Source organism: Pipistrellus hanaki, assembly GCF_964339955.1.
Source record: "Pipistrellus hanaki genome assembly, chromosome: 16".
Taxonomy (NCBI): domain Eukaryota; kingdom Metazoa; phylum Chordata; class Mammalia; order Chiroptera; family Vespertilionidae; genus Pipistrellus; species Pipistrellus hanaki.
In genome coordinates this window covers 7,052,258-7,064,144 of record NC_140518.1, presented here as the reverse complement: position 1 = coordinate 7,064,144, position 11,887 = coordinate 7,052,258, and the positions used below count along the sequence as shown (strand labels likewise).

The following is an 11,887-nucleotide window of genomic DNA, read 5'->3' as shown; positions in this document are numbered from 1 at the left end:
GATGCCCTCCTGCCCGACCCCCCCCTCCCCCCCCCCGCAGTGATCCTTCCTCTCAAATCCATGGTTCTTTGACATCTTTGTTGTAGTCTGTACCTGATCCAAGGTGTTGGTCATCGTTTATGCATGGTGAGGGTCTTGCAAACAGAGGTCCAGGCATCTGCATGGGTCATCTTCACGTTGCCAGTGTCTACTAAGGCTTGACGCATTGTTGGATGCTCAATGCATGTGTGTGGAGGTGAGGCCCAAATTAGCTTAGGGTGGGCTAGGGTCTAAGTGTGTGAGGGAAACTGGACAAGGCTTGTAGTGATTTGCACATAAACATTCTTTCAAAATGTTTATTTGTAATACTAGAGGCCTCTAAAAAGTATACACACACACACACACACACACACACTGAGTGGCCAGATTATTATGCGTTCAGAGATCATAATAATCTGGTCACTCAGTGCAATTTTAAGCAACTTCGAGGCAGGCGATGTTCCTAAGTACCATCTTCCCCCCCCCCCCCCCCCCCCCCCCCCGTGTGAAAATTGAGGCTAAGAAATGTGAGTAATTCCTTCCTGGTTACATGATAATTAGTGACAGTGCCAGGCAGGGCAGGGACACTACAATTGTTAGTAATTGTAGTAATTGGAATTATTCTTCATTTTTGTATTTTGTTATAAAAGCATACATTTTAATTATGCCCAAATAATGGAATAATATTAATTTATTTTATCTACAAAATGTGAGTACCGTATTTTCCGGTGTATAAGACGACTTTTGAAACGAAAAAAAGTCAACCAAAAATCGGGGGTCGTCTTATACGCCAAGTATATCCCGAAAAACCTCTCGATATGCCGCTAAACGAATTTTCCAACTCGATCCCGCACCAATCACTGCAAGGCTGCTCGGACCGCCTCTCTAACTCAGCCAATCCAAGCAGGCTTTTTATGCATGCAAATTATACATGTTCTGTACCCGAAGCTACACTGTGTTCTAGTAAAAAGCGAATATAGGCCTAAACCTATGTTTTAACTGTAAATTTAGGGGTCGTCTTATACGCCGGAAAATATGGTAACATTATACATCTTGTAGGATTGTTGTAAGGATTAGTGATTATGTACAAGCTCGTTGAGTGCAGTATGAGGAGCAGTGAGCATTTTGTAAATTCTGGCTATTATAGGATTATGGGATTATTTTGATTTTTTAACTAGAATATACTATTCATATTTTTCTTTTGTTAAAAGACTACAGCCTGGCCGGGACCGGTTTGGCTCAGTGGATAGAGCGTCGGCCTGCGGACTGAAAGGTCCCAGGTTCGATTCTGGTCAAGGGCATGTACCTTGGTTGTGGGCACATCCCCAGTAGGAGGTGTGCAAGAGGTGGCTGATCAATGATTCTCTCTCATCGATGTTTCTAACTCTCTATCCCTCTCTCTTCCTCTCTGTGAAAAATCAATAAAATATATTAAAAAAAAATAAAAAAATAAATGAGTGCCATATTTAAAAAGAAAAAAACAAAAACAAAAGAACAAAAAAACCCAACTACAGCCTGGTTGGCATGGCTCAGTGGTTGAGCGTCAACCTATGAACCAGGAGGTCAGGGTATATTCCCGGGTTGCAGGCTCGATCCCCAGTGTGGGGTGTGTAGGGGCTAGCCAATCAATGATTCTCATCATTGATGTTGCCGTGTCTCTCTCTCTCTCTCTCTCTCTCTCTCTCTCTCTCTCTCTCTCTCTCTCTCTCCCTTCCTTTTTGAAGTAAATAACATATATATATATATATATATATATATGTATATACTATAAAAGAAATTCTCTCTCCGCCATGGCTACTGTTTTGTCATTCAAAACAAATTCAACAGAATGTCTCAAACTCAAACACAATGCAGGTTTAGAGTTCATGTTTCAGTTTTATAATTTTTATTATAGTGGTATCATTTACTTTGGTAAATTCATATCCCAATTTAAAATGCCCCAAAGCAAATAAAACTTTGTTATAAATTCAAACACTGTATTTTAAAATATACGCTACACACAATAGCTGCATAGTGGAATTATTATAAGCAGTTACATTTATAATGCCCACTATTAAGTTTTTACACTGCATATCACTTACACTAGATATATTGTATTATGATTACTGTTGCTTAGTACAGTAACTTTAGTACAATAGCTTATATGACTGCATTTTCAAAGCTTTAATGAAGTTAGTAGCTTTTAACTGATATTAAATTAAACACTTTTACATATAGGATGTATTTTAGGTTAGATGCTTATGCAAGAATAAGCACTTAACATGCTATTGTATCCTTGACAACAAAATTATTCCTTTCACAAAATAGAATAAGCAACGCTTAAAGAAATCTGAAGTAACAAATAAAATTTTAACTATATCCCTGTATTATGTTAAAGATTAATTTTCTTCTGGTTAAAATATACCTTTTTGTTGTTGTTGAAATAAAGGAGAGAAAGAGAGACTTACGCAGAGAGGGGGAGAGACAGAGGTTTCGGTTGAAAAGGCTGTACTAAAATGCTAACATAGCTATAGCCCTTGGATAATTCTTTAGTTGGGAAAAAAGTATGGTGAGTGATACTCAACATATTTCCTGTTTAGAAAAAAATTAATAGCCTATAACTTTCTAATGTTTAAAACAGGTACTTTTTAAATTTAAGGTCTTAAAAGAAATATACTTGTATTAAACAAATTAGGTTGTTTAAAAAACTTTGCAACACTGCCTACTCATAAATATATTTTCAATCCATATTTATTACACTTTGAACAATTTAAAAACATAAATCCTGCAAGTACTCATAACTTAGATAACAATACTGTTATCTTAATTCACACAAATGATTGCAGGAAATACTAATAAGACTTTATATAATATTTTACCTAATACACCAAATACTCCCATTAATCACATTTAACTTTACAGATGGAACAACTGGGATGGGGAGAGGTTGGATAATTGTTCGAGAAATTGTAGTAATCAGCTTTTCATATTTTGTGCAACTGGCCTCTTTTTTGTTGTTGATAGAGGACAATTTTAAAATTCTTTGAATAAAGTAACCCTTCTGGAAATCACATAATGACTACAAAACACTTTGAGATGAAGGTTAATTTTATTTAATCAAATTAGAACTGGACTATGTTCTATACTTTGCTCAGAACTGCTCATGGAAAGCAACTGTTACTTTTCTAAGTGGCAAATGATTGTCTCAAAAGGATCATTTTTGGTTAAGAGAATAGAGAGTCCTCTTTAAAAGTTGTATCATTGTTTTCTTTTTCAATTAGAAAAATCTTTGTAGCTATAACCAGTCATAGAAGCGTGATGAATTACTCAGTATGATTCTTACCATAATACAATCCCATTTAAATAAACCACTCCCTTTTCCTTAGAGTATTCAGGCATTAAGTCAAAGATTTTACTAAGCCGCTAATGCTTACCATCTCTGATAAAATTTCAAGGGATCAAAAACGATTATTTAGAGGATAAATAAAATAGAAATCATACTGAATTTCTGATTTTATTTGTACTTTCTCTTTCCAAAAAATATATCCATAGTTAAATTCAGAGAAATTTTGCCCCTTACCATCCCCCACTCCAAGAGAATCACACATCAATCATAACATTCATACTTAAACTTCCATTTGGGACAGAAGGTGGTCAGCACGGCCCACCTTGGTCTATCCTAATGTCATTTTCAAATCAAGTCAAATACTGCCTTTGGGTTAATGAGCTGCTGACGGAGGTTTGATAGAGGGAATACTGCATGATCTTCTCATGATAAGCCTGACTTCTATATCTGGTAGGTTATCCTGTTTAGTCTGTAAACACCCTTCATCCGTGGCTGCTAAATGAAGATCGAAGCGAAGAGAAACAGATTTTTTCCTTAACCGAGGGTTATCTTTAAAGAAGGAACCTTCCCATTCTTTAATAACTTCATCCACTTTCTCTGTCCTGAAATGATAAAATAAACCTTTCTATATGAAGATGTATAGAAAAAAAAAGTAATTTATATTCCATATGAAAAAGAAATCAAGAAGCTTGAATGATTTATAATTTACATTTTAAATTTTACAATGTACATCATGATATTGATAATTTATATACTTAAAAAAAATCACAAAACTATAATTTCAAGGAATTTTATGGAATGCTCCTGGGTTGCTGTATTTTAAAAAAAAAAAAATGGTGAATTAAGGATTGAGCATTCCTTTATCTGAATTTTTGTTTCTATATGCTTACTCATGTCAGATTAAAAATCATAGCAAATTAAAATTAGCTTTGGAAACATTCAAAGATTACTGAGATTATTCGATTGAAGTTAATTTCTTTACACGTTTATTTTAATTCTTAGTCAGAGTTACTTTACTTACTGAATAGTACCATGAGCTTCCGTGCTCTCCTTCACGACATTTCCATTTAATATTGCCTGTTTGGTCACTGTTTCCACTTTTTCATTCTCACACTTTTGTGGGACTTTTGTTGAAAAGGAGATTTCATTTATAATGGCTGTGAAAAATTTATTTATGAAACATTAAATTACAATGTTGAAGTATCAATCACAGTCAACTCACATGTTAAAATTTATGTAACTATTGCTTATTTTTGCTACATTAGCATTTTCAATTTATAATCCCTACAAAATGGCACTTTGCTTTTCAAGTTAATTTACTTTATATCAGAAACTCACCTGAAGGTAAAACAAAACCAACTCTACTTGTAGGTTTTTTCTCCTTTTTTCCTCCTTGGATACAACCATAATATCTGAAATTGGAAAGAAGTATATTATGGGAGCAACAAAGTATTAGCAGACAATGGAAACAAATGCTCACTGATATGAGAATGGATACATTGTAGAATATCCATCCAACGGAAATACTCTTTAGCAGTGAAAATAAATGAATTCAGGGTACAATGTATCCTTCTGGATGAATCTCCCAAGTACAACATTGAGTGAAAAAAAGAGTAAGTTTATAAAGGTTAAAATAGTATGCAAAACAATTTCATATTTTGGTTAGGGATACAGACATATTCTTATAATAAGCATCAAATTGGGGAGTCAGGTTAGATTGAGGGAGGAGGATGAGATTGGGGGGATGTGGTTTAGGTGTGGGGGATGAGGAGTGGAACAGACTTCAACAACATTGTGTATGTCTCACTGAGCTGGGGGAAGATGAGATGTAATGGAACTATGGGGGTTCATTACATCTTTCTTGATACTTTCTTATATTTATTAAATATAGCATAATAAAATTATATTACAGAAATATTAAAGACCAGGTTACCAATATTTTGAAGAATTGGGAATTAATTAAAATTCACAACCTTTTATTTAATAATAAATTATATGTATCCTATATAATAAAGAGTAATATGCAAATTGACTGTCACACCCTCACACAAAGATGGCTGCCCCCATATGGTCACAAGATGGCCACCACAAGATGGCCAGCAGGGGAGGGCAGTTGGGGGCGATTGGGCTGGCAGGCAGAAGTGGTTAGGGGCAATCAGGCAGGCAGGCAGGCAGGTGAGCAGTTGGGAGCCAGCAGTCCCAGATTGTGAGAGGGATGTCCAACTGCTGGTAGTCGGACATCCCCCAAGGGGTCCCTGATTGGAGAGGGTGCAGACTAGGCTGAGGGAGAGCCCTTCTTTACCCCCTAGTACATGAATTTCATGCACCTGCCTCTGATATTTACATAATACTATTTTAAGCCCTTTACAAACGTTAATTTGTTTAATTTTCACAGCAATGCTATGAAGTAGGTAATATTGTTCCCATTTTAGAGATGAGAAACTGATGCACAGAGAGGTTTAGTAACCTGCCTGGCTTCACTCTGCTAGTAAGTGGTATATTTTGAATTTAATTTACGTTTTTCAAAGATTTAGTGTCAAGACATTATAGGTTAAAGCAGTTTCATCTAGTTTTATAGAAGTCTCAGAATTCTGAAGCAAGGAAGAATAAAGGTTTCTTTTTAAAGAAGAAGTGGTATTTATATACAGTGAAATATTACTCATCCATAAAAATAAAATGAAATCTTGCCACCTGACAAAATGGCAAGGAAGACAAATGCCATATGATTTCTTATATGTGGAATCTATTAATAATAAGCAAAACAAATGAACAAGCAGACCAGAAACAGATCATGGATTCAGAGAACATTTTGATGGATGCCCATGTGAGAGGGCTGGAGGTATGGGATGAGGAAGTACAAAGTGGTAGTTATAGCCTAGCCACGGGATGTACAGTACAGTATAGGAAATATAGTCAATAATATTGTAATTACTGTACATGATGTCAGATTTATTAGGTGATTTTTAAACGTGATATACATGTTAATCACTGGGTTGTATGTCTGAAACGAATATATTGTATGTTGACGATACTTGGAAATTAAAAACAAACATATTTAATCAGTTAACTGCCATGCATCCAAAACAGAAACCATCCCCACACGACACTGATGCTTATGGCGTACAAAGGGTTAAAAAAAAAAAAAAGAATAGTTGTGTTTTGATGGGAACATGCAAAATTGGAGGTTGTGCTGTGCTCAAAGCCATATGTCCTTATAAGTGATTGCAGATTACGAAGTTGTGTGAATCAATAAGAATTCCTCTTGGGTACCTTTGTTATCAGGACACCTGGAAGTCTTCTAAATCATATACTCCAAACACCATTGCTTTCCACGGTTGTAATATTTTGGTGTTTGATGTGTGGTGGGACTGGGCCTTTGTGTGTGTGGGGGTTGTGATAGTAAGAGTTTTCCAAACTTCCTTTGTGGGCGGACCGTATAAGGCAATGACTAATTTCTAAAAGGTTTGCGTGGCAAGGAAAGTGAGAAAGTTTAGAAAGGTCATTTTTGTATTGCTTGGCAATTCTTTGCATTTTGTTCCGGTCTTCCTGTGCTCCTGTTGTAGCTCAGGCCCCTGACTTTGGTTATTTTGCCTGTGATTTGTGGAGGCTGGGAACACTCATATTCTTTGCAGGGCGTGCTACTCCTATTGAATTGTAGAAACTCAGGGGTACTGCCAGGGAGATGATTTCTTTAGATTTAATTTCTCTGATTACATCATCAGTGACGTACGTGGCTCTGCATTCCCGACCACATGTCACGAACCGTATGGGACCAGGTACCTGATTTCTTCCTTTTCCAGGAGGCGGCGGTACGTTGCTATTTCTTGTTCTAGCCTCATCTTCGTGTTGAGAAGCATCTCATGCTCCTGCAGCTGCTTCTCGATGCCCTGCCTTACTTCCTGCAGCTCTCTCTCCAGGCCTTCAATCACGGCCTCCAGGTCTTGCAGCTGCGTCTGGTAATGCTGCTCGCTGGCCTGCAGGGAGTTTTCGAGGCCCCGTTCCTGTTTTAGATAGATCTTCATCAGTGATCAGTGGAACACAGTGAGTTTCTGAAATCTGATGTGCCATGTCTTCATTCTCGTGTGTTTTTTTTTTTTTTTTTAAAGGTTGTAATAATTCTATAGCACTTAAATGAGAGGTATAGTTTGACTTAGTAGATTAAGCATCGGCCTGCGGAATGAAGGGTCCCAGGTCCAATTCTGGTCAAGGGCACATGCCTAAGTTGCGGGCACGATCCTCAGTAGAGGGTGTGCAGGAGGCAGCCAATCAATGATTCTCTCTCATCATTGATGTTTCTGTCTCTCTCTCCCTCTCCCTTCCTCTCTGAAATCAATAAAAAAATTTTAAAGAAAGAATAAGAATTCTGCAGTGCGATCAACTTCTCATTCTTTTTTAAGTGTTAAAAATATAGACTATTAAATAACAAAGCCAAAGCAGAATGCATAGAAAAAGCATTTTAGGAAAGTGTTTAAATATTTTCTTATTAGACATCTCAAAAGTATCGACTCTCCACTTGGATGGTAGCTAGATGGTAGCTAGGTAGTCCACGGTGGTGACTTTGGATAATGACTAGAGCTCTATTCCCCCACTCCGACAGTTAGAGAACCACAGGGCAAAAAGCAAGGCTCACTCACTTTGTATCGGGCGAACTGAACCTTGAGGGAAGGAGGGAAAGGGGTAGTTAAACTTGGACCTGGGGTAGAATTCAGTGGCCTTGATTTCTCCTTCACAGTGAGTTTCTCACTGTAAGGTAATGGAGTCCGTCCCCCCCCCCCCCCCCTCGCCGCCTCCGCCTCCCCCTCCCCCCCACCTCCTTAATCAAGGAGCATCTGGGGACTCCATGGGCCAGTTGCTTTGGAGACCAGGCTTACCACAGCATGGAGAGATTCAATTTCCACTTGCAGGTGGTGCCACTGGCGCCGGGCTTCCTTGAGTTCTGCTTGAGCAGCCCTTAAAGCCTCTTCATCTTTGTCCATCTTTTTGCTCAGATCTTCCTCCAGCTAGAAGAGAGCCAACAACAACAATAACAGGAAAAGAAAGGGCACTCTTGAGAGTGAGGCGTTTAAGAGCAATGATAGAAAAATGGCGTGGGAATCGAATCATTGTTTTCTTTAAGTTGTTGGATTATAAGTGTATGTTCTAGTGCTTCGTTACGAATCATTTAAATGTCTGAGCAAGCCCATTGCACTCTCAGCCTCAGTTTTTTCAGATGTAAATGAACCTCAAAAATCTCTTCCTGCTGTGGCAGTCTGTGAAATGCAGGAAAAACACCCATTTTAATGTAGAGTAACAGTTTACAGGACCTACTTTCGAGGCCTCTGATTCTTAACTTTCCAGAATTTATGGCATTAATAAGGAATAACGATTGAAATTAGCTACTATTTCCCCCATATTTTCTTGTTGATTGCTTTATCAAAGCAGATAAACTGTTATATAACCTAAATTAATCAAGTATTGGACTGGATCCATAGATAGAGAATAAATGTTGCTGGAAAGTATATTATGAATAATTTAGAGCAGTTATCACAGGCATTAGAAACTCTAAAATAGATTTCAGTATTAAGCTCACCCACTATTGATTTATCTTTTTTAATATGGTCTTTTAGAAGGCATGCTAATTTTGTCTATCTACAGTAGCAGCAAAAGATGACTTCCTTAAAAATTGTTTTCTAAATGTCCTCATACTAAATAACAAACGGATTATTGTATAGTTAGCTTTAAATGTTCTTATACTGATGTTGAAAGTCAATGAAAGTCTCTTTTGACTGGATTCTGAACATTTGGCCCCAAGAGCAGTAGGAGCAGTATATGAAATTGGTTGTAATATTTTTAAGCAAAAGTTACTACCTTTTTAAGTTTTTATAAAAATGCATTTCAAAATTAAAAAAATGTAATATGATGGTGCAACAGATTTTATAAAGAAGGAAACACTGCAGTACATGCAAGTGTGTAATGAAGTTTAGGGCAAAGTATCATATACCATTTATATGTTTCTTTTGATTTGTTGTTCTCAGTATTGTTGGCAAAAGCAAGCAGCATCAGAGCAGCTACCAAAGAAAGTGTTGAGCATTTAGGAGCTAGGAGTGCATGAAAACGATGGTATTTGTTGGTCTTTTGGATTTTGGGATGGACAGCGAAGCTTGGATGCTAGCTAGATTCTGAAGATGGCCTGCAATGGACCACCCGTCCCCAAATGGATGTCTTTGTGTGGTGGCCTTCCACATCGCGTCTGGGCTGACCCATGCCTTGCTTTAGCCCGTAGAAGGTGGCAGAAGTGTCAGTTTTAGGCCTAAGCCTTAAGAAGTCCTGACACCTTGCACTTCTATGCTTTTGGAGCAGCATGTAGGAAATCTGCATACTCTGTTGTTGGAGGGATCCTATAGAGAGGCCAGACGGAGATACCCCGAGGCTGCATGGAGAGAGAGAAACATTTGTCTCTGCTGAGCCAGCCTTTCAAAAACCCCGAGGTGCCAGGTCCATGAATGAGCCACCTTGGATGACCCAGCCCAGTTGTGCCCCAAGATGATTGCAGTCCCAGCCAATGTCACGCACAGCTGAAGCCACCCCCAATGAACCTAGGCAAGCCATAGAATCGTGAGAGGGAACACAATGCTTTCTTTAAGTTTTGGGGTAGTTTTTGTATAGTAATAAGTAACTGAAATAGCTCCCTATTGTGTAATAATTAAACAGGTTTTCTTGCATCTATTTTAGCTGATTCTGAATTCTTTGAAAACAATCCCCTAAAGTAGATATGTTAAAAAGACTAACCGAAATGTGCTGTATGTAGTCTTGCTTTTTGACTGTAGCTTGTAAAGTAAATAACTTGTACTTTTACTAATGCAAAAAACCCCCTGTTTATTAGGTTTATAATTTGCAGAAATTGTCACTAAAATTAATTGTCACCCCCCCCCCCTTTCTTTGTAAAAGTGAACGAACTATTCCAACAGTTAAATATCCCAGTGACTCTGCTTAATCCAGGATACTGATCATTCTTTATGAAGACTGGCAATGTTATCCAGAGGTAAAACTTATAATATTACTAAAAACGAATAGCTAATGGAGTAAAAGTCACATGATTTCCCAGCAATACTTTCCCCCCTTTTTGTGATGTTCTTAAGTAAATTTCTTACAGTATGTGGGTGCTCAGAATAGGACTTGAACTCAGATATGGTAGGTAAACTAAAAAAAAGGAAAAAAAATTCTTGAATTTCTGAATGATTTCTAAAATATTTGTTTGTACCTTTGTTTAAAGATTTGAGACCCCAATTAATTGCTAAAGGTGTTTTGTCACTTTAAAACAAAGTAAGTCTATAAAACTAGAATTTAACCCTTATTTAACTTGGCTCTCTCTTGTTTTTAAAACTTAAATATAGCATGCCTAAATATTGGAACTATACATTCTCATCTTATATCACAAAAGCAAAAAGCTATAATAAGTGGAGAATCTATCAATTGGTTGTGGTGGAGTGGGGGGGTTGATTGTCCCGATTTATATCAGAATTGTTCTGAATGCCCTGTTCTAATGCCCAGATGATTTCTATTTATAACGATCTGGAATAAAAACTGAACTCATTACAAATATCTAGAAATATTTTACTTAGTTTTCCTCAACAAAGTGTGCACGCTAATAAATCTTACTACAAAGCTTGCCGTTTTAACGATGTCATTGAAATTATCTCTATAAATAACTCTATATTATCTTTGAAGGATATTTGAAATGCTTCCTTCTTGGAGGATGTCAAGAGAAGTTCGAGTGCACCATTTTATATCGACCCCATGGTTTATTAATAATCATTACCTCATAATTTACATAAAAAAATGAAATGCATCAATCAACACTTATTCCATGGTCACTTAACAGTATAATCACAGCATTTCTCCCTGTTAGTCCCCGTCACATTGCCCTAAAACCGAAATTCCTTCCCCAGTAGATGCTGCATTGAAAAGGAAATACTGTACCTCAGAGAGGCCGGGACAGGAATTGGCTAGACATGGATTGTCTCCTTATCCTGGAGGGTGTCTGTCTGTATGAAATCATTACCTGGATCCTTGTTGAGAGCACGGTCTCTATCTGATTTCTGGTGAGGAGCTGTTCATAGTTTGCCCTGATCTCATTGAGTAGCTGGGACAGCTCCATTCTTTTCCCATCCTCCACCTTGGCTAACTGAACCTTATCGATAGGATGAGTCGAGTTGCTGCAGCAGCAGCAGCGCTGTTCTGTCTGCCTCCCAGCCCAGAGCCCAGTGGAGCCTTAAAGACACAGAGCTCCTTTTTTTCACAAGCCATGGAAATTCCCGTGTTCCTATTTAATTATGCAAATATTTGGTAAACCCTTTTCTCCTGTTGTTGGTATAGTAGAAAGGTCAGAAAAACAACAACAAAAATGAAAACATCCTCAGTATTTCTGAACTGGTTCTCTGTAAAACTGAGTACTTTTTTGGGGAGAGAAAAAAGGAAAGGTAATGTATCTCATGGGAATGAAATCAGGCATTCTAGAAGGACAATTTTAGTTTGTTTTCCCAAGAGATTGCATGGAAATAAATC

The 11,887-nt window shown here is 37.5% G+C and overlaps 1 protein-coding gene across 2 annotated transcripts; it reads right to left on the bottom strand.

The window, feature by feature from the left end:
* Nucleotides 1-1,823: 1,823 nt before the first annotated feature.
* On the bottom strand, nt 1,824-11,588 carry KRT222 (keratin 222). 2 transcript variants are annotated; one of them, XM_084861857.1, is made up of 6 exons: nt 11,303-11,588; nt 8,215-8,343; nt 7,124-7,344; nt 4,682-4,755; nt 4,365-4,500; nt 1,824-3,945 (listed from the first exon to the last, which is right to left on the bottom strand). In XM_084861857.1, exons 2-6 carry the CDS (start codon nt 8,317-8,319, stop codon nt 3,717-3,719), a joined length of 765 nt encoding a protein of 254 aa, XP_084717983.1. In that variant the 5' UTR covers nt 8,320-8,343; nt 11,303-11,588; the 3' UTR covers nt 1,824-3,716. The 2 variants fall into 2 exon arrangements, with proteins under 2 accessions (XP_084717983.1, XP_084717982.1); XM_084861856.1 differs by having other exon boundaries at nt 11,385-11,560.
* Between the last annotated feature and the right edge of the window lie 299 nt (nt 11,589-11,887).